This window comes from Diorhabda sublineata, chromosome 6, assembly GCF_026230105.1.
Source record: "Diorhabda sublineata isolate icDioSubl1.1 chromosome 6, icDioSubl1.1, whole genome shotgun sequence".
In the NCBI taxonomy this organism is placed as follows: domain Eukaryota; kingdom Metazoa; phylum Arthropoda; class Insecta; order Coleoptera; family Chrysomelidae; genus Diorhabda; species Diorhabda sublineata.
Window position 1 is genome coordinate 23,451,430 of NC_079479.1, and position 24,372 is coordinate 23,475,801.

General features: G+C 34.1%; 1 protein-coding gene across 5 annotated transcripts in view; it reads right to left on the reverse strand.

Annotated features, from left to right (window-relative positions):
* Window positions 1-1,632: 1,632 nt before the first annotated feature.
* Window positions 1,633-24,372, reverse strand: part of LOC130445383 (myb-like protein X) — a 44,658-nt gene continuing 21,918 nt past the window's right edge. For 4 of the 5 annotated variants that reach the window (XM_056780975.1, XM_056780977.1, XM_056780974.1 and 1 more), the window contains 5 exons: window positions 14,476-14,649; window positions 13,118-14,419; window positions 7,237-7,952; window positions 6,561-7,173; window positions 1,640-2,217 (listed from right to left, as the gene is read on the reverse strand). In XM_056780975.1, coding sequence (XP_056636953.1) covers window positions 1,763-2,217; window positions 6,561-7,173; window positions 7,237-7,952; window positions 13,118-14,419; window positions 14,476-14,644 — 3,255 coding nt within the window. In that variant the 5' untranslated portion in view covers window positions 14,645-14,649 and the 3' untranslated portion in view covers window positions 1,640-1,762. Of the gene's footprint in view, window positions 2,218-6,560; window positions 7,174-7,236; window positions 7,953-13,117; window positions 14,420-14,475; window positions 14,650-20,760; window positions 21,056-24,372 lie in introns of those variants that run through there. The other variant, XM_056780978.1, reaches the window with a different exon arrangement.

A 24,372-nucleotide genomic window follows, 5' to 3' on the forward strand; every position in this document is an offset into this window, starting at 1 on the left:
AGCAACCACGACTAAATAACAGCTAGACAACGTCCAAGAAGATATTAAGAAAGGGTAAACTGGTGTTTAGAAAAGTGACCAGATCCTCGATTAAGATCTTTTTTAGTCTTAACAGAAAAATATGAAACCGAAAACAATAGAACAACACTATTGAATTGATGAAAGTTTGTTCCAAAATTCGTCATTTTTTCGAAGAAAAATCTAAGTTGGATTTTCTGGTGATATTAATACTAAACACAGAAAAATAATCCAATACTCAGTTTACTTTCAGTCCCTGAAGACGAAAACGAAACGCGCGTCAAGCCGTGTTGGTGTAGTTGTAGTATAGCTTCCCTAATAATCCAGAACTTGAAGGAACGGAGTAGGGCGATAGTTTTGGTTCTATTAAAATCAAACGTGAGAAAATATCAAAATTAGTGACTGATAAGTGTTCCTTGGCTCTGACGAAAATACATCGATTTTTCTGGCCAAGATAGGAACGGGGGAAATCTGAGCATAGGATTTCATACGCTCCATTGTGTTCATTGGATATTTTTTATCTTTGACGGATCTGGTTGGGTTTGAAGATTGTGCGAATACCGTGGGATTTGAAAATTCTGCAAATTTTGTCTGTTTCTTTGATATAAGGAAGGGTCATCCTCAATTGATCCTCCAAACCAGTGGAGGTCGATCTCCACACATCTATTACCTATCCCGTCAATAATATACTTCCCACGTGCGTGAAAAACCCACAACCCGCCGATAGATTCCCTATAATTACAAGGTCTAGACAACTAGCCCACCAGTTAGTTCAAGATCAACAGTGAGTGTGTTAGTGTCAATAGTGTTCTCAGTGTAAATATATCATTTTTTTCCTATTTTATTCATTTTATAATCTTTTTTTATTCAGTTTTTTATTTCCTCGGTGGAATTCCAAGTAGATAATAGAAAAACCAATTACTGGGACAACCTACAGAGGTTGAGATAGGCATAGATTCTTCTTGGAAATTATTACCAGAGAAGATCTGTTGAATGTATCAACCTAAATAAGAACAATCTACGAATACTAACAGGAGTTCTATCGAGGTAGTGTTGCCTCAACAAACACCTGAAGACACTAGACCTAGCAGATAATGCGGCGTGCAGATTTTGTTGGACAGAGGGCGAAACTTCTACATTCTTTCTAAGTATGATACACTACGGAATTCCAAATTACTACACCTGGGAGTGTATGAAATAAAAGACGATTATCTTTCGTAGCTACAGTCATCCCACGTTCTGAACATTCGAAAAGGAGTGGGATTAACTGATAAACTGTGAACACTGGGTTGCCTAGTATCGCGACAAGAAAGGGGGACACAACCTTTGGTCATGGTGTACACGGTACTCTAAATATACATACATACAGTTCCTTGATCTCGGCTATCGTTAGACGAATCATCATATATGGAGTACTGGAACTCCAGAGCTCTATAATTGGGACCATATGAAAAAGAAGAAAGAGATCTCTGGCAGCATCCCACATTCCGAACATTCGAAATGCACAAGAAAAGTAATAGATAGATCCTTTGGGTCCGGTGTGTATGATACTCCATATTAAAGAGTCCTTAAATGAAGATAAAGTTGGGATAATTCATTGGAAATATCAAAGTCTTTTTCGGATATATTTTATATGATTATTTTATTTTCTATGCATAAATAAAAAAAGTAAATCTTATTCTTAAGTTACTTCCATCATTAACATTTACAAATAAAGTTTACACAGTCAAATATTAATATTTATTTACAATGAGATCTCTTCGGGATCGCTGAAAGCTCCTATTCTTTTGTGGACGTCGACGGACCGTACGGCGAAATAATACTTGTTCTTATCGGCGAATTGAGTTAGAGTACACGCCATCGGAAGGGCTAAAGCTTTAACATCACCTACTTTCCTCCACATATCCGTACTAGGAGGTGCGTTGGTTTCTTGATACGCGAATAACTGATAACTCGCTATACCTTCGTAGATATCTAAATTGTAAGGCATTCGCCATTGTAAGATGATACCATTTTCAGTTTTTCGTATACTTAAATGAGGTTTAGGAAGTAATGGTTTCAATGAAGCGTTTACAACGGCTGGAGGTGGAAGAGGTAACGGAGCGGGATGTTTCCTTGTCACTGTCGGTAAGGTTTTTAACTGTATATTCGACGATTTTGATGGTATCATTGATACAGTGGAACCGTTTAAAGCTGAAGCTGCAACAAAACAAAATTTGATTACAATTTGATTCGAAAACATCGGGTCGATTTGAAAATTATTTACTCTTCAAAAAATTGTGTTTGTGATTTCAACCAAACTTTTTTTATTTCCAAAGCAATGACAAAAATTATTGTTAATTCCATTTTTTTCTAGGCTAAAATAAAACAAAACTTGACTTCGTAAGTGTTATTCAACTCTTTAGTTTGTGTTGCTAGTTATTTGAAAATCAAAAACGGAAAGGAGATGTCTCAAAAAAAGGAAGAATACTTCTATCAAAAATCTGATTCCAAAAAAAGTTCCTCGACTCTTTGATCCTGCCAAATCTGAAGTCTAGTTACTTCATTGTTCTAATATTTTTTGCAATTCTTCAAATTTAAAACTTTAAGTTAATAGAAATTGTGATATATAAATATTTTGAAAAATTACCCTAAAAAATAGTCATTTAGGAATTAAGGACGGAAGAAGAACCTTTACAGACTCGAATGCTTTCTGGGAAAAATCTTAGGAAAAGGAAAAATTCTAACAGATCCTTTCCAAAAGTGTTATTCCATTGTTCTAATCTCCCAATATAAATTGTAATTTGGTTGGCTAAAATTTGATTTTTGTTGTTATATAAATCTTTTAGAAAATTATTTTCTCTTTAATAAATTGTGCTTGTGTTGTCAACCAAACTTTTTATTTTAAAAATATTGACAAAAACATGGTCTATTTTCATGGGAAAAAACTACACAAAAAAACTTAGCAACCAAGACAAACAACCAGTACTTAATTTAAAAGCGATCAATCCAAACTTTTATGCCATGTGAAACCCTTAAGTTTGAAAATAATGGATAGAAGCCTTCACTGGCTCGAATTATTTCTGCAGTATGGGAAAAAGAAGAATCCCGACAGGTTCTTTCAAAACGTTTCTTCGGTTATTTGATCCTACCAAATCTGAAATCTAGTTATTTCATTGTTCTAATCTTTTTTCTTGGTTTCCAATTTCCATTAATGAACATTGTTGAGGATGCTAGTCATTTAGAAATCGAGGACGGAAACGTAGTCTGCGGATCTTTGATTCGGCCAAATCTTGTCTAGTTATATCTTTGTTCGAATTATTTTACTTATTCTCTTATTCTTTCCATTTTAATTGGATATCTATGAATTTTTCTATAAAATTAAGAGTACCATGAGTTAGTGCTACTATACTACCATAACTAGAATCTCGATCTAATGTTGCCGTAACTGTTGATTGGTAAGTAAGTTATTTCTACTACTCTAATTATAGCTAGCCATAAATTACTATTTTGGTATGCGTTTTTAACAGACTTTCCCTTAGCCGAGAACTGCGGTTTTCAAACCGTTTCAAAAGGTTTGATCGACCTATTGAAACATTTTTATCTCACGTAGTACAATTTTAGCCTTTTTATGAGATCTCTTGTATCCATTTCTACATCCACCGCATTATGTCCTTTGACTATTTCTGTTCCAGTTTTTTATTTACCTAATCTATCTACTAATTCAGCAATTCTTGTTCATTTTTTCTACTATTGATCGTTTTTTGTCAGTTTAGAGTTTTTTTTATTTTTGTTACGTTTTTGTTCAACATTTTCTTCTGTCTTTTGTCTCAATTGTCCTACTCTTTCTGTTCCAGTTCTTTTATTTCGTCTATCAGTTTCTTGACTTTTTTAATAGTAATTCTAGCTTCCATCAGTTTCTCTTTAATCAATCTACCAATTCAGCAGCCTCTTGTTAATTTTTTTTTCCCTGCTTTCTTTCAGGTATTTTATTTTTGTTGCGTTTCTGTTCGACATTTTCTTCTGTCTTTTCTTCTCAATTGTCTTGACTTTTCTAATAGTAATTCGAGCTTCTTGTTTATTTTTTCTATTACCGATTCTTAGTTTGTTACTTTTTTCATATTCTAGTTCTTTTCCTTTCCTCGTTTCGTTTTTCCTGCCTTTCTTTCAGATATTTTATTTTTATCTAATTTTTCCCCTTATTTGTCCAATTGGACTTTTTATGTTCTTTACTCTCATTTTCATTAACAATAAAGTGTCCTCTTGATTTATTCCTCTGTAGAAGCTGAAGCCTGCTGGGGAAAGGACAGTAAACCTACTCTGGATCTTTAAACATAGTGAACCCAGGTTCTATTCAACGGATTAAGGGCACGAATCTGCTGTGGGATTCTCTTACTTGGGAATTAAAGAACACCTGGGCGACAAAATGACTGCAAATAGACAACTAGGATCGACAAGTAATATTTGTCTAGTCACAAAAAGTATTGTTCCTAATCTTGTTTTGAACAGGATAATTATTTTTTATAAAATGATCGCAGGTGGTTCTCCTTGCGCTAAAAAAAAAGTTTAGAAAAATACAAAAAACAGTATGAATGAAGAGAGTGAAAAAGTTATAGCCCAAAACTTTTTAAGTAAAGAAATAAAAATTATACAACACAATAAATATCCATTATTTAATTTTCGTTTGTACTATCTGAAAACATAAAATATATAAACTACCAATGACTAGGAGATTCTTAGGATTTGCTCTTTCTTCTGTTATCTAGATATTATAAGATTTGGCTTTTATCTTCAATTTACATAAACCTTTCCGTTAAATTACAATGTTTAGATGACATACACGTCTCTGTGCTTACAATGTCATTTCTCGGGACGCTGAAAGTATAAAATTCAGTTTATTATATTAGTTTCTAGTTTCTCATACTTTTCTACATAGTTTAATTTACTCGGATAAATCAAACCTTGGTTTCTATAGACAAATCCAAAGTGTGGATTATTTACAAAGTCAAGTTTTACAAATAGAGCAATTGCAATTGAATCTGTAAAATCCAACTATATTGACATCAAAAATGAGAAAGTAAGCAAAAGTTCAATTAATTAGATTGATTGAAAATTAGTGGAAATTTGATTGGAAAATTCCGCTCATCTTCAGTATATTACCCACCTCGGATCCTGATGAAATTTTGAAAGAGAAATGGTTGGTTTGTGAATGGAAAAAGTGCATTACTCATGTGGGGATGACGAATATTTTAGATTTGGCCCTGATATAGGAGAAAAATTTCTCCGCGGAGCTGTAATTATCTGTGATTTGTAGAAGAATAGTATGGTACCAACTTAAATAATGGAAATAAAAAAAATTACTCGACGTACCAAACAGCCTTTTGGGGGTTTAATGGATTGAGTTTAACTGCAGCTTTATTACTCCCTATCGTCGGCCATCTCGTTCATCAACGGATTCAACAGCTTTCAGGAAAACCGCAGAAAACTTGCAACACCGGTTGACATGATAAAGGCCTGGAGGGCCATGGGCAGCCCGATAAAGAAGTATTTTTGATATTGTTCGGTTAATTCTGGTTAGGTTAGGTGATGTTAGGTTAGGTTAGACTAAGTTAGGTGCAATTTGGGTTCGGTTAGTTTAGGTTAGACGAAATTAAATTAGATTATGTTAGGCGAATTTATGTTAGGTTAGTTTTGGAATAGATGAAATCAAGTTAGGTTAGTTTGGATTAAGTAAGATTATATAGGTTTATGTGAAATTTACGTTAGACTAGGTTAGGTGAAATTAAGTTAGGTTAGGTTATGTTAGGCCAGTTTAGACAAAATTATGTTATGTTAAGCGAAATTAGGTTATGTTAGATGGAATTAGGTTAGATTAGGATTGGTTACTAGTCCCGAACCAAGCTGAAACCAAAATTAGAAGAGAATCTCAGTGAGGAGACAAACTTCTTTCCAACTTGCCCCTATGAAACGAGAGGGTGTTTTAATGATGTGAAAGTCCCACACGGGTGTACGGATTTGCACTGTCCGCCGAACATTGTGGAATTAGCTTCCACCCCACCACATACGGCGAAATAGATTAGACTAGAATAGTTTAGTTTAGGTAAAATTAGGTTAGGATAAGTGAAATTATTTTAGGTTAATTGGAAATTGGGATGGATTAGGTTAAGTGAAATAAGGTAAATTTAGGAAAGGTTTGGCTAGGTTAGGTTAGGTCAGTTTATGTTAGGTTTGATTGGGATAGATTTGTGCCATTTAATGGCACGTCTTACCCGTTGCCCCATTTCGGTATTTTATCGTTTCTGAACCATTTTATCGATCGCTCGCATCGTCATCAGTGGAAAAAACACTTTTCTACATCGAACCCTCCCGAAATCGATCCCCGACGAAAGACTTCAAATTCCAACTTCCATATCTCTGAATGTAGGAGTTTCTGCCGAATCTAATTTGGTCGATCACTTTCTCGTTCCACGCGCATTGTGTGTATGTGTATGTGAAATTTTATCGGGATCGGAGATAAACAAAATTAAACAAAGCACTTTAAATAAAAATCGTTAGATACTTACTTAGAACACCGTTGGTGGTAGGTTGGAAATTTAAAAGTACCGCCTTCTGAACGCCAGTTCCCGAATTTCCGGCGGAACCAGGTTGCACCACGTACATAAGTTGAGTAGTTCCTCCCGCAGAGGAAGTCACCACGCTAGCGGGTATCGCGATACCGTTCTTCATTTGAGCCGAAGTTAACCGAACTCCTTGCGGCAACGTCGTAACGGTTCTCGTCTGCAAACCGACTTTGGTTCCTGTGGGAGTCGTCTTCGCTTGACCAACCGCTACGGTCTTCGATTGCCCTTTTGCGGAGGTACCTTTGGGGCTCGCTTTATTTTGTGCCATACCATTTTTATTTACAATTTTTATTGGGGTACCGGCATTTTTATTGAGTATCGACTTTTGCGATAAGTTTTTGGCTGTTCTATCATCTTCGTCGGTTAAATCGATTACACCAGGTGTTCCGTTCGGTTTTTGTTGATCCGCGGTTTTCGTACGAATTAGAGGAGGACGTTTGGTTACCGGAGGCGTTGAAGCTTTAGCTGTAGGGGTAGGTCGGATTTGTAAAGCTTGAGTCAAGATCGGTGCCGTAGTCGGGGTTTTACGAGGCGACGGTGCCGTCGACGGGGTAGTCTGTAACAATCAATTTTTCAATAAAAATAGAAAAATAAATAAATAAAAGACGAAATTTCTTACCGGTACCACTTGTCGAATAACACTATTGTTTACTTGAACGTTCCTTTGACGATTTACGGAGTTGGGAGGTACGGGAGTTGATGGTGTTCGAGGCGGGGTTGCCGTATTCGGTAGAGATTTCCTCCTGGAGGCCAATTCGTTGTTGGGATTCAATTTAACCTGCAATCCGACTGATCTAGTTATTTTTAACGGTACTATCGGTTTCTGGTTGTTGTTGTGGGATCGCAGTTCGGTCATCAGCTTTTTATTTACGATATCCAAGTCTCTAGTTTGTTTAGAAAGTTGTTGAACGTCTTTTCTTAATGATTCTATTATTTGTTCCTGCTTCTTTATTGTCTGGTGTAATTCTCCGGTGTCTGTTTTATGTATCAGAGCTTCGCATATTTTCTGTAGGCAAAATTGTTCGAGATCCGAACGCGTCAATTTTCCTTCGCCCAAGTTCCTCTGTTTCATAAACTTTTCGAACGTAATCAATGTTTTCATTTTATCATTTTTCGTGGAATTAGTTTTCCTATTTTCATCTAACGATGTTTTATCTGCTTCTTCCGATTTCTTCTCCGACGACGCTTGTCTCTTATCTAATTTGGCCGTTTGGTTTTCCTCCGAAAATTCTTCAGACATTCGTATTTTCTTATTCACCACTGGAGATTGATCATTGTCGCTTTCAATTAGTGGCCTTTTGCCAATCGAAACGGGAGAGGCCCTTTCTTCATTTCCTGTCATTAAAAAAAAATATTCATTTTTCGAAAAAATCGCGAAAAACATGCATCTTCAAAATAAAAATATCGCGATCGAAAAATAAATCTTCGAACAAAGTTACTGAAACTTTGGTTAGGAATTTTATATATATATATATATATATATATATATATATATACACACTACAAATTAATGAAAACTGATGATGATACTTTAGAAAAATGTTAATAAATCATCATAATTAACAGTACTAATCATCAAGTGTTAGAATTACGTCAAAATTGTCAAGTAGAGTAGTCAAAAAAATGACATTCAAATAATACTTAACCTAATTATATATCTAAACTGAAAATAAAATAATTCAATGAACTATTTTTGTATATAATATAATCTAATTTACTTAAAATTGATTTATAAAAATTGTATGTATTTCTACCGCTTTAATCCTGTATATTATTCCCGATATAACTAGAGAGTATAATTAACTATTTTGTTCAATATTATATTATTACTATATTTCTATATTATGAAATTAATACTGACCACAACCAGAACCAAACAACCAATGGATCATATCCATTTTGAACTAATTACTTCTAATTGTTTAAAATACTTTGTTGAAACATATCGTTTCCGAGTGACTACATTTTTTTAAACATTCGTAGCTTTAACTAGTCAATAAGATTCGAATTCAATAATCACGTGATTATTAGATGACAGATTTTTAATACTAGTTACAGTGATTAATCTCACTTTCTCCATGTATTACGAACTATAGAGTTTTGGTTATAAAATATGGAGTCAAAGAGAAAGTAGAGTATCTCTTATGGAAGAAAAGTTCAAAAACCTTCCATAAAGGCGCTAGTGATGTAGTATACAGAGTTAAAAAATATAACCTAAAAATGGAGTGACTTTAATTCGTATTTTCTAGCTAACGATATTTGGCGTTACCTTTAAAATTTACATCGATGCTAATGTGACACCACACTTATTTAGAGAATTTCGATGGACACTTTTCATATACACTACCCTCCATAGTAGGGAATAAAATGACAGTTCTCTTTCTAAAAGTGTCATTGTAGTTAATTTGAAATTGGATGTCTAATTCACCTTGATCAGCGTTTTGACGTAATATACGTCAATATTTTCCAAGGTTGTTGATGGATAGGTTGCCCTATAAAGTGGGTACGACAAGCGAAACTCGTCATCGATTAAAAACTATCGAAGAATAAACGTTTGATTTGTGCCATCTGTGGTAAAATCTTCTTTGATATCTAAACTGGGATTAAATTTTAAGCGAAATGGAAGAATAATGGATTTAGGATGTATACATTTTTTGTAATATACTTAGATACTATTGAAGACAAAAATGCAGCGACATTTACTTTCTATAAAATGGAAAAAAACACAAAAAATTCACTCGAGTCGCACGCTTGCAGTCTAAATTCTATAGATTCCATCCTTTTTCTGATTTTAGCGTCTCGAAGCCATTAGTGTTAGCTTTATAATGAGTGGTCCATGTTGTTATTTTTTTGATAAAACAAAAATATAAAACGACAAGGAGCTTTAAACAATGAAAACGTAAAGAAAATATAAGCTTAAATCCGTCAAAATAATAATCTATTATCTCCTCCCCTGACCTTAATAACAGCTTCGAATCGCTTTTTATGATTTGAATAAGTTTCTTTACTCGATCTTGTTCGATGCTATCTCATTATTTAGTAACCGCCGTTTTGAGGTCGGATTTCGTGGCTGGTGTAAAATTTTAAGCTCGAGCTTTTCTCTCAAGTTCGTCCCATAAATGCTCGATAGGTTATAAATCAGGGCTACGCGCTGGTCAATCCGATTTCGACAACCTGTAAATACTGCCGTACGGAAACTGTTGTATATGGATGGGCATTGTCAAGTTTTAGCTGATGTAACTATGTATCGTTTCGCGGTTAATATACCCGTTCCATCGCCAATTTCAAATAAAAAGAAACTTGCTTCCATTGATACGCTCCTACAAACCATCCAGGAACCTCTTCCCAGAATCAAGTTATCTTTTATGCCACACTGCACACACTCTGTTAGTTTAGGGCCAGTAGCTAGTCTTTTTCGATCAATGTTAGCTGCATTAAGTTTTCTTCTGACTATTCAGCCACTCCGCGTCTTCGATGAAAGTTACCAGCCACTTGGTAAGAAAGGTAAACTCTGAAAACATAAGGCTGACCCATTTTCAGCACACTGGTCACTCTGGCTGACTGTGACCCTGTCGCAATTAAACGGAGATTTGTATCCGTTGATGCTTGATAATGGTAAGTCAGGTAAATAACCTTATATAAGGGTTAGTTTTTCCCGAATTAGCACCATTGTAAACAATAAGGGTGGTTACCGATCATAACATATTGTTGGACTGTGAGAGCAAGAAACTACAATATTTTATATTATTTCGAAGCTTTTATATTTCATTGAGGAAAATATAATTTCGAGTTCTGTTTTTTGCCAGTAATTTCTGATTGGAGGAGTGTCAAATCGATACTAATTTGGGCTCAAACTAACAATAAAATTAGATCATTCTTATCATCAGAGCAATGGGCAAAAATTTGAAAAAATGGTCAAAAATTTTGCTAGTTAGTTGCCAAAAAACTGACAACAATGCTAATTTCACATTAAACTAGTAGCAACTATAGCTAATTACTATTATCAGAGAAGTGAGCAAAAATTATCAAAATTTGTTGCTAATTAGTTGCCAAGCAATCAATTGTGGCGCTCAATTTGGTCTAAAAAAATCGACAAAAATGGTAGTTTCAGCTCGAAACAAACAGTAACAATAGATAATTATTATTATCAGAGTATTGGGCAAAAATTATCAAAAAATCGATTGTGGCGCTTAATCTGGTCTCAAAAAATCGACAAAAATGGTAGTTTCAGCTCGAAGCAACAAAACAACAGATAATTATAATTATCAGAGTAGTGGGCGAAAATTATTAAAATTTGTTGCTAATTAGTTACCAAAAAATTGATTGCGTCGCTCAAAAAATCGACAACAATGGTAGTTTGAGCTTAAAATGATAGCAACAATAGCCAATTATTATTATCAGATATCCTTTTTCCCTTGCGTGACATCCGGAAGGAGCTACTTCGCAAGGGAGGTCTAGCTATACAGCTCTTCTTTCCACTATCCCGATTTTAGTTTTTGCTGACAGCATAGCTTTAAACATATTTTCAGGCATGACCCTTTCTAGAAGTGCTGTTATCAAGGTAGGACAAAGTTTGCGATGACTCTTGCATAGGATGGGCACTCCGGGGAATCTTCATGTTTCCACCAGTAAAGGTATTTCCTAAAACATCCATGTCCGAAGATCATTTGGATCAGATAATAATTAACCTCTCCATGGGGCCAGTTAAGCTAGATATCTAACCGCGGGATAAGTTGGTTGGACTTGGTCGAGGCTTCTCATAAGATTAGCCAGCAATCAATGCTATTTCTCCGCTCATTTCTTCTGAGCTTTGTCGGGCTCAGTATGGTAGATCTTTTCTGTCGATAAATGGATTTTTTTTCTTCTGCTAACAGTCCAATGGTCAGCATTCCTGCAATGACATATTGCGTCCTCGGACACGGTGCGGAATGCGCTGGCAACTTTTAGGGCACTCAACCGATAAACCGAAGCTACTTTCCGTCGTGATTCCTGTTTCTGCAATACGTCGGCCTAGATTGAATGCCATATGTGATAATCGATGTGACCACCAACGACAACAAAGCTCCCCTTATCTGTTTTGAACCTCCTACATTCGGCATAAGTCGAGATAAGATGTTCCTTACACCATAAATCTTTACATCTACGAACTCTGCTTACTGCTTGAAGTTCAGTCTGGCATCGATCATCACTTCCCAGTAACGTATGATCGGTTTGGATGTGAAGTATTATATATGTCAACCTGTTTTAGAGTTACAGAACCTGCCCCCTCTTCACCTCATAGTGAAGAAATTCGCCCACAGGCTAATCCAGACACTAAAAATAAAGCCAGGTAACATGATAGGCCACCTAAGAATATTTGAAAGTCCGGACAAACCAATGGACCGAATGCATAGCATTTTGGACAAAGATACTCCATTTGAAGTGGTACTTAACGACCGCCATTCGTTGAAAATCAAAAATCTTCAGCAAGCTTTTAAATATATCTCTATGGTACGCAGACAGTTTGAGGCTAGTGCAAGGAGCTGGAATGGGTTTGGACCAATTGCAAACTCTTCATACCTCTAGGAACAACGCTTACCATTTTTCAGGTAGAGTTGCTGGGAATAAATAAATGTGCTCAGGAATGTTTGGATAGAAACTTCTTTAAAAAGCACATCCAAACCAGTGTGGGAGTATAAACACACTCTTAAAACACCAGCTAACAAAAACAGAATAACTCTAATGTGGCTTTCAGATCACCAGGGTTTACCAGGAAACGAGGAAGCTGTCAACCTTGCCAAAAAAGGGGCAACTATTCCATACCTTATACCAGAACCCTACTGTGGCTTCACGAGATGTCACATCAATAATGAACTAAACGAATAGCTAAAGGATCCGATGGAGTCTTAGGGGAGAAATACTTCAGGCCTAAGACAATGCTATTATTCATTTAACCATATCAAGTAAAAAGTCTGCAGAAATTCTCGTGATGACCAGAAATGATATGAAACTAGTGGTCGGTATACTGACATGTCACTGCCCCGACACATCAAGACGATGGGCATGGTAACTGTAGATTCTACGAGCAAGCCATGGAAACAGCGGAGCATCTACTCTGCGAATGTCCTGTTCATTTCGTTAAGTACCTAGAAGGAGAAATACTGACACTTAGGGAACAAAATAGCCTCCTTTGAGAGGAGTCTATGTATTTTGGAAGCAGGATAATGAGATGTAAAGCCAAAACGTCCTGCAACAATATATGATCTACAAAATCTATGCAGGATTTCCATGGAAAATTTCGACAAACGAGTGCCTATGTGTATGCAAAACTGTCATTTTCCGATGTATTATTCCATGATTCTATAAGAAATTACAATCAAATGACTAAAAACTATTCTATTCATTTAGAATTCTGTCATTTTTAATGTTTAATTTACCGATTTTGAACTGTCAATTTCAAGAAATGTCACTAACCGGAATAAATAAATGTAAAAATATAAGAAAACATTTTTTTTACTTACTTTTCGTATCGCCAGAGATTTCCACCTTTTCATCTTTACTTCCAGACGATTTCTCTTCCGATTTATTATCAATGTCTCTAAAACTGTGATTGCTATTTATTTCCGAGATATCATCAACGCTGGGAGGATTTTGACTGTCACTTTCACTTTGTATCGTTTCACTATCCTTATTTTCACTATCACTCGTAGGTTCACAAACACCCGTATCAGCAGTACATGTATACTGATCTGATGAATTGGTATTACCATCATCAAAGTCCATATTTTCATCTTTATCACTTGAAACTATAGTATCTTCTTGATCTGCATCTATTTCATCCACATCGTTTTCTTGTTTCTCATCGTCATTGTCATCGGATTTTTCATTAGATAGCGCAGAAGCATTATCTTCATCTGCGTCAAGAATTACGGAAATATCCAAAAGATCTTCACAGTCTTCGTCTTTATTAGTTTCCAATTCTTTAGTATCACTCTCTTTTTTTTCTGTATTCGCATCATCTTCTTCTGTTTCCTTGTGTTGCTGTTCTTCTTGCACAACATTCTTTCTTGTATTTTCAAGTTGTTTTTTTGATTCATCTTCACTTTCCTTTTGACAATCTATTGTATCTTTTCTATTATTTACATTATCAACTTGTATATTCAAAGCACCAGAGTCATTTACATTTACGTCTGCTTTATTTTTTGTTTCTTCATTCCCAACACTAACTATATCTTCAATTGTGATTTTCACAGTATCTTGAAGATCAATTTCGGGTACATCCTGAACATCTAGTTCCATAAATTCTACAATATCATCAAGTTTTTTGGTGGCATCATCATTTTCATCATTTTTTGATTTATTATCTTCTTCTATTGATTTTGAAACATTTTCTGGCGATTTTCTATTTTGATCTGGAGTTACTGCATCTAGATCATCTATTTTTAATATTTCTTCATTCCCTGATTCAAATTTTTCACTTTCATCGAGGTTTAAATTCATCTTCGCCGATTCTACCGCTTTACTTTTTGAATCAGAAATTTGTTCTTTACCCTCATTATCTTCTTCGATCTGTTTTGTTTCTTCAAAAGACTCATCTGTTTCATCGATTATTTCCATATCTTTAAATACATCAGAATCTTCAGAATTTTTTTTACTTTGATCACTTTTGAGTCCTGTGTTATTTAGATCGGTTCCATCGCCTTCGTGGAGTAGTAAATGTTCTTCTTTTGCATCGGCAGTTTCCGCCGTGCTCGTTTCATATTTATTCAAAATGTCATCCTCAGTTTCTCCGTTAGGAATTGACGTCAGTATATCTCCTTTACCTTAAACAAAATTGTTTATAATACTATGCCGATGATTAGTATAAATAGATACATACAATTATTATCCATTTCGTTATCATCATCACAGCCTAACAAAGGTAAGTGGAAACTTTCTTCATCAGAATCCTTATCTTCTTCTTGAGATTTGAAAGAATCGAATAATTCTAAAGTACTTGAAAGAGGCCCTATGGTTTTGATCTCAGCCTGTTCTACCCTCGACGCCATAGTTTCTGTAAAAAATCAAATCTCTCATGTAACTTTTGTATATTTTAACATGACACATGTCATATGTTGTGTATGCATCAAGTATGTTGGGTTTGTCCTAAATCGAAATTTATCATACTTCAAATAAAAAACATTTAAATGCAACATTGCAAAGTGGGCGGTCGTATTACTTTCCCTTCTATGCGATGTTGCATTACAATTCCCACTCTAACAATTTTACTGGCGCCTATAAGGAGCAGTACTATTAATAGAGTAACAACTATAAATAGTGAGAGTACTGAAGCGGAATATACAATGGTTAGTACTCCATTCAGAGTATTACCCACCTCTTATTAAATATTATAGGCTTCTTATTGTTGGAAATATTATTTTTTCTACTCCTATACTTTAATCAATGTTTTAAATATGAACTACTACCACTTTAATGATATCCATTAAGATACATGTTCAGTAAGGTACAAGTTTATAACCAATAGGAATGCAGCAATCGATTATATTTGGACAACATCAACTATTGCTATGACCACCTGACGTATCTGAAATTTGTCAATTTTGAAAATTGTAGCAATTCAAATTCAATTTGTGGTTTTTAAAAGAAAAATTTCTGATAAGAAGAATTTAAGTCCGCCAAATATTGTACACCAGGTCACAAGAGTCGTCAAATAATTTATTGCCAGCGAAATCAGCCAAAGTAAACGAAATATTTTACTCTCGATTTAAGGACAAAAATAAGGCTAGTAGCTTACCAGAAAACGTGGTGATTTTGAAGAGTTATCTAAAAAATTGAAGCCCCCCAAGTTTATAGACACAATTTTAAAATCTACACTTTTATCAAAAATGAAGTGGACATATCCAAATATCCTGAATTACATTCCTCACTGATCTGAAGATTATGAGCTTAAAAAATCTAAAATGTTTTCCTCAAATGAAAAAAAGCAATTTTTCTTCACACTCTGTTCATTGAAATAGCATTGGGACATATTTTTTCAATTTTTCAACTGTGTAAATTTACTTGACATTTGTTGTCATGTTTACCAATGTTAAGTTATTAGGTAAATATTTACACAAACACCCATATCAGCATTACATATATACTGATCTGATGAATTGGTATTGCCATCATCAAAGTCCATATTTTCATTTTTATCACTTGAAACTATAGTATCTTCTTGATCTGCATCTATTACATCCACATCTTGTTTTTCATCGTCACTGTCATCGGATTTTTCATTAGATAGCGCAGAAGCATTATCTTCATATGCGTCAAGAATTACCGAAATATCCAAAAGATCTTTACAGTCTTCGTCTTTATTAGTTTCCAATTCTTTAGTATCACTCTCTTTTTTTCTGTATTCGCAGTTTCTTCTTCTGTTTTTTCTGTTTCTTCTATATTTTCAATTTGTTTCCTTTTATTCATCTTCCCTTTCTTTTTTTCAATCTATTGTATCTTTTCTATTATTTTCATTATCAACTTGTATATCAAAGCACTAGAGTCTGCCTGCTTTATTTTTTGTTTCTTCAGTTCCAACACTAACTATATCTTCAATTGTGATCTTCACTGTATTTTGAAGATCAAAATTAAGTTATTTCAGTACAGCCGACTCGGGTAAATCCTTTCCATAAAAACCCATCTGTTCGTTAGAATATACGCTTAAGAATTAGACTAGAAACGACTATCACTCATAAATATTTAAAAATCTCTTTTTGCCTTTATGTCTTTAACAATAAGTACTCTTTTCACTCAATCTTTTTGAATCGACCTAGAAGAGCTTGAGTTGATATGGAAACCTGGTCAAAAACTTTGTTCTTTGAGCATTAGGAAAAATACATACAATACAGTGATCTACAATTGAACAAATAAGGTAAAATGATGAGGTCTTCCGATGTTATCACCAAACAGAGAAACAAAATTAGAACATTGAAACTAATCGTATAAATACTCATAATGATGATATATATTTCTATTTTAAGTAGGATCTTCCCATGCTTTTCAATGACTTCTTATAGCACTTTTTGATTTATGGGACGAAAATTAGTAATGCGAATTTTTTTACCAACCATTCCCATACATTTTCAATGGGATTTATATCATAACTATTTGCTGGCCACGGTAAAGTCTCAATATTGTTTTTTAGACGACGCCATCTGAAAGTTGTTCGTTCTGTATTCATTCACATATCGAAAGTTGCGTTTTGAGTGTTCCATGTAGTGAAAGTGACAGTTCCGTTCTGCAAAACACTTTCGGGACACTATGGAGTAGACAACTTTAACTTCCTTAAATGTGACTCTAGCCACTTCAATGTTGACAGTTTCACTTCGATGATTTTGCATAACCTTAAATTTTTTATTTTCTTAAATTACTTGTTTTATCCGAAGTTTTGTCTAAATTAATGAATAACAATGAATGATAATGAAAGAGAAAACATCAGCGATGAAGAGTTACTCGAATCCACGCTACCTGATCTAACCAAAGAAAGCAATGCGGCCGTGCTTAATTCGTTGTCGGATAAGTCTCGTGTAAGGTTCGAAAAACCAAAGGCGAAAAACCAAACGGAAAACGTAGTGCTCGCTTATTTTTCAGAAAAATCTAAAATCTGGAAAAGTTCTACTCTATGGTCTACATTATCGATGATTAAAAGTACTCTCGCAATAAAACAAGATGTTCACATCAACATATATCCAAAACTCATCAATTTCTTGAAGAAACAAAGCAAAGGGTGCACTGCAAAAAAATCAAAAACTCTAACCAGAGAAAATATAATAGAATTCTTTGTTACATTGTTATGCGTCGTCTAAAAAATGTTGTGTACGCCGCGACTGAAAGACTACTTTTTTGGACTCTTCTAACAAAGTAATACTTTCAGTACTTGGCATACAAATAACTATTGTCGAAACCATTGTTGAATTATGCCCCCGGTGTGGACAGTTACCCATGACAACGATGTCTAGAATATTGAGAGTTGACACTGGCACCAATTTCCTAGCAAACTGCAGACCCATTAATATTCATCCAATGCCAAACATTTTCTGGATTTTTTACTACCATCATACATATTGATTTTCAAATCCTGAATTTGGTGATCTGTAAACGCGATTACGTCCGTCATCGCAGGACTTGAATGTTTTTTCATCTGAGGTGCGTCTCCGTTGAACAAACAATGGGGAAACAAGTTTGTCAAACACGTTGATTAAAGTGCAGTTTTAACAAACATTTCTTATTTCAACAAACAATTGTTTGACATTAGTCAGTTAGGTTTTGTCGAAGAATGGGCGATTTGAACCGCCACCTCCTGTCTTGCCTGCATTGCAGCAGCTTATATTTTAATGGAAGATCCTCGTTCTCGTCGATGGTGGCAGAGAAAATTATTTTTACGACGTTATGAATATAGTAGTGATGATTTCCGAAATTATTTGACAGCCGGGTGTTTGTTTACAAATTTTACGAGAATGTCAAATGGGGATTTTGAATTGTTAATATCGATGATAGGACCAGTGATAAGTAAACAAAATACTAATTTTCGCCAAGCAATCAGCGTTCAAGATCGTCTGGCTATAACACTCAGGGTTTTTGGCTTTTCTTAATTAAAATAAGTTAATCACGACCAAGGCTTCTTTTTTACTGTGGCCCTGGACTTACAATTTGTTGCTAGTAACTTTTTCTCTCGTCTATATTGCACTAGAAGAGTTTCAGTCTTTTTTTTAATCTCGGTGACATTATTTACACCTAAATCACCCACCACAATAAAGGTTTACCTTCGTAAACGTTAATTAACCTTATCCTGGCTCCAAAACTCTTTACTCATTTTGCGGAAAAACCACACACGCATTTTTCCACTGAATATTTTCAATAAAAAATACAAACAATAATGTTTATATCCAAAAATTACGCCGGAAACCACTTGAAAATACGGGAAGGTAAGGTAAGGTAAGGGAAGTCACTGACAAACAATGTTCGATCTAGGACGGGAACATTCTAGAAAAACAAAAATGGCGGCCCCTTTTCCTTCCATACATGAAATATTTGTTGGGATAGCGTCCACACCAAAAACACCGGCGAACATTGTTTGTCAAACAAAAAAGTTTGTCGAAATTTTCGACAAATGTTTGTCCAGTGGGGACGCGGCTTAAAAACAATTTGTTCCCAATACATAATCAAGTGCCAACAACTCTTGGATTGCTTGCCGTAGGACTTCACTAGAAATGGATTCAAAGGGATTAATCAATCAATAACTTGTTCGTCATTTGCAATTTTCATTCCTCCAGACCCCACAATCGCTTCTTCACTCTGGCTACGGTACTCGCATTAGCACCTAGATGAGTTACTAGTCTTCTGATGTTCTGATAGACCAACCATCTTCCAATTTGGCAATAATGGCACCTTTCTGAATTTCAGTTAACTGAGGAGGCATTAAGTACACTTTTGCTCCAACTGAACTCAAATTAATTATTGAATTATCTGTCACTGAAAATGACAGTGACATTAGGTAGGAAGTCTGATTTACGCATAGGCATAATACTCCTTGTGAAGAACACACGCACATTACACACAGAGGTCAAAAATTCAACTTTCGGACCTTGTATACTATATTGAAGAAGCCCCAGATATTAAATATTTATATTCATAAGCTCTAAGCTTCTATACAAAAAGACAATAATAATGTTATGCTCATCAGTTTTCCACATTTACTTGAGGCTCTATTGATATTTGAACTTAGAGCCTCATACATGTGAAGATAGTATATTAATTTTTTCATATATAAGCTTTTGTAAAAGCTAATTACGAAAATTGTGCTACGCACATCAGCTTCTGGTATTCTACATATACTAGCGACTTCTTTTATACTTGGACCAAATTATTCATACTATGTGATGTTTCTGGTATATTATTTTGTCAAGATTTAAGGTCTTATAACAAATTATAACAGTGTTACTGCTTCTGATGGTCTACATTAACTAAGGACTTCATTTATACCTAGACCTAGGGCCAGATACCTGTGAAGGTGGTATGAAGAGGAAGCATAATTTATTGAGATCTGAATCTTGTGCCTTAAGCCTTGTAATTCCTACTACGATCGATTTTTTAGTCCGCGGATCGGTTTTTCGTGAAAAAACGGCGATTTTTCAATTTTTTTATCTTCCCTATTATTAATTACAATCACATTCACAGAATGTTACTCATATTTATTTTGTTTGACGGAGAAAATCAGACCAATTTCACCTACTAAACCAATAAAATTTTTGGTATCATAAAGAACAAATAAGACATGGGATTGATTATGGTGGTCTGAAGTTTGATACCATTTTGAAAACTGGGTTTTAATCTCAAAATAATCCTTGATCTAATACACTTAAATATATTGCTTATAGTCTGTTACATCGTTCACGACCTCCATTATCATATAATTTGTTATAAATAATTATTCGAACTAGTATTGCAATTAATACGTTAACAATTTTTTATTCTCTTTACAAGACCGTTGCAACTGAATTTAGTGAAGTTTAAATAAACAAAGCATGCAACGACGAAAATTGGCACGAGAAATTCCTTTCAATCTAATAAGTAGAAAGGTTTAAGTTAATTGTCAAATGATTTAGCGGGATATAAAAAAATTATAATTTGATTAACTCTTTATACCTCTTACTATATAATTAATCAAAATAATAAAAGACCATGAAGTCAGAAAAATATAAATTGTGAATTGTTCCAGTTTTGTTCTTTACAAACCTCCCTCGTATATCTTCGAATTTGGTGAAATCTTTACAACTTTAATAAAGCCATTAAGTATGGTGAAAAAATATTCAAATATAAAATATTTACTTCTATGTATGCACCCTGTATATGTTCGTGAGATTGAAATTAGTCCATTCAACTATTTGTGTCAATTTGAATATGGTTTATTTTTATTAATATATCATTAATGTTTCAAAGTAAAATATTTAGTTTTATTTCTGAATCATACTGTATATATTATATTGAGATCAGTTCATTTAATTATGTGCGTTTTTTAACTTTTTAGTAAGTTCAATAGTATTTGTCTCTTGAAAATTTATTTGAACTCATAAAAAATAAACAATTTACTTCTAAAGTTAATTTTTTCCATTTTCAAATAACCTACCTTACTTGCCATAGTAAACCAAAAGTTATTTTTTCCTAGTGGTCGATTTTCGGAACACTATGTAATATTAGGTTAACCACGTGTCTTTGCACGTTATAACTTCTGATTGCACTACTTGTAACATTTTGTACGCACCTCGTAATAGAAAAATTTCACACTACAAGGAAAACATTGGCATAGGTTATCCATAATTTTTAAAAATATGAAAAAAACAGGCCATTGCACTCGAACACGACAAAGGTTAACGTTGGAACTGGCCCGAGGAATGCGGTGGCATGGGTGTTGAGCAAGCAACAGCGACCGGTGCGCATGCGTTTCCGTATCGTAAATACGAAATTAATTTCAGCTGCTAGCAAAGCTTGTAGCTACTTACCTCATCTTGGGAACCAAATAAATGTAGCTCAGCTACAAATTTACTTTCGAATCTCGGTATTTTTTACAGCATATACGAATTACCACATAGAAACAGTCATGGTCCTCAACATTACGAAATAACTGAAAAAGGAATTGGCCTAGTTGTAGCCTCGCCATCATGAGAACCATTTTGGCTCGATAGTTTCGTGACAGCTGGATTAGCGGGACCGATTCCGAGGTCATACAACGTTTACTGAATTATTTATTTTACTTTTCAGTTCGTTCTAATGCTTGAGATGAGGTGTATCTGACATGTTACTTTTAGAAATTTCTAAAAAGGCTACTGGAATTATTTGGGTCGAATTTCAAACGTCATAAATTGAATGCCGATTTGAAAACATACAAATACCAGACACATGTAGTACGGATACAAATTAATTACTAGAGAAGAGTTGACACCTATGTGTTATTTTTGAATAGATACTATCATTTTTTAAAATTTAATAGCAGTCGTTAAAAATAATTAATAACATCACTCATAGGTTTATAATTTGTAAAAAATTATCTGAAAATCCAACTAATTATTGTTTATTGAAATACTAGTATAATTTTATTCTATTGGAAATATGTTGAATATCGAATTTTTGTATTTAAAAAATTTTGAAAAATGCCAACTAGAAGAAATTTTCTATCGACTGAACCCGAAATCAAATAAATATTTTTCGATACTATATAGAGTTCGATAAGACCCAAAAGTTGGAAATTTATGGCTATTTATTGGGAGGGCATTGAGCAGGAACGCATTATTATATTATAATACCTGGCATTTTCCTTATAGTTTAAAGAGAAATTTGAATTTTATTAAATTTAATTGATTTTAGTACAGGGTATATTTGGTTTATATTGTTCTGTTTGAAATTTTAATATAATGTTACTATTTAAAGTGTGTGGACGCTCGGATTAGAAATAAGGAGGAAGCCGAATTACTTCGTGGCCTGCTTCCTTTGCAGTTTTGTCACGTTCGCACGAGAAGTCTTGTATTTCACTTTTTCTATTACTGGAACCTGGTATCTTATTACTTTGACGCCTATATTAGGATGCATTATCCATCACAGCACGGCTATTCTTCCTTCTGACCCCGTATGTAGAATAATTATTCTTTTACCTTTATTAGACGGACATTTTCTTTAACCATCAACGCATGGTGTATCCTGGGTGTCGTACCAAGTCTCTTGTAGGTAGATTATCGTTAGGTTTTCCGATCTAGCTGTATTTATGTTTTCCAGATAAGAGTATTCTATTTTGAGTTCTTGCAAGTGCATTATATCCATTATAACTTGCCTTTTGATTATTCTTTTGAATAAAAAAAACCCCAAACGGCGTAGTTGTAGTGAAACAATCTCACCATCAGTTTCTTGGAAGGGTCTCCGTGAAAGTCCAATTAGACAAAAAAATGAGAGTAAAGCTATATAAATTCCCATCAAGCTGAAAATCAGTAAAATTGTTTAAAATACAATTGAAAATAAAATTTGAATGTTCCCCATCGTTTCCGTCTATGGAAAGAATTTTATTCATGGTCACACGTAAAAAAAATTAGTTTTTCGCGATTATCATAAAAATACCTCAGACGAAAACTGCAGATCATATCGTATCAATACTTTTTTCCTACGTTTCTGAGATATAATGATTCAAAAAGTTATAATGTAATATAAAGATTTACTATCGTATTTAATGGCTATAATGATTGCACGAGAAATACCAACAACGTCGAACTTTGGCAGCATCTTCGTCAATTGATAATTTATTTGATGACCTTATGACAGTTCCAACCAGTCATCAGAAACAATGTTGTAAGAAAAGTTTGCTGCTGAAAATATATTGTTGAAACCGTTAAATACGACAATTTTTACAACTTTTTGAATCATTATATCACAGAAACGGTGGCTTGTAGGAAAAAAAGTATTAGTGTGTTTTTTGTAGATAATTTTATGATCTACAATTTTCGCCTGAGGTATTTTTATTATAAAGCTCACCGCTTTGCTGAAAATAGCGAAAAACTATTTTTTTGACCTTTGACCTTGATTCAAATTTTTTCCATACACGGATATGATGGGGAACTTTTAAATTTGATTTTTAATTATATTTTAAACAATTTTACTGATTTTCAGCTTGATGGAAATTCTTCGAATGTCTAAATTGACCGGATTATAGGTCTTACTCAAAGAAATCAATGCACTTAGATACATCATTGTTTTTTCGTTTTTTCTTTAGGCAGTTGACGAATTATTCACAATGTCATTATTAAAATTATTGTCCTTCCTAATATGTAATTTCGAATGGTGTTACGGGTTGAGGACTCAAAATAAAACTGTCCAGTTTTCTAAAATGTCAACGTTTCGATCTTTTATTTGCTCTTTTTATTTTCTTTGCTATCAAGGCTAAAAATATATGGTGGATTATAATTCGAACGTTGATGAAGTTTTTTTGTTTACTTGTTTATCTTCATCAACGATAAAGATCAAATTGGACAGTTTTGAGTCCTCAACCCGCAACACCATTCGAAATGATTCACAATTTTCCAAACTATACTTTCAGGTATACTAGTTAAAGCTGAAGTTTCTTTCAAGGAAAATTTTTTTTCGTGGTCTCGCTCTACTAACTTCCAGTAAACACTTTAAACTGTTTTTTTTTTGCCTCAACGGGCAAACATTTGCGCTGTTTGGTAGACATTTGAAAAGAAACAATCGAACTTTATAATACACAGTTTTGTGGCTCGAAATGAACTGCGATCTTACATAAACCCCATTAGGGTTAGGTATAAATACAAAGTGAATAATTATATTAATTACATTAATATATATGGAAAGATCTAAAAATTAGCAAAACTTATACAAGGTTACATCAAAAAATAATTTAGAAATTTAGATGAATTTTCTTATAGTACTTTAACATCAACAATTATTTATCCCAACTCTACGTTGATTTATCACTGGAAGCATTGTTGGAAGATTTTTAGCTTTTAGCACATTTTCGGATAGAGCCGAAAGTAGCTAAATCTGGTACAGTAAGGTATTTAAGCACTCCCTTTAAAAATTCGTGGGAGGAAGGAAGCAATGACCTTGATGTTCGCCTTTGATTGAAAGGTCTTTTCAGGACTGTCACTGATTTTTCATTGAGAACTTGTTTGTCTCAGGGTCAAGGCCATAGACCCGAATTTATTATGCAGCAGTGAAATCCGTATTTGCATGAAGACGATGT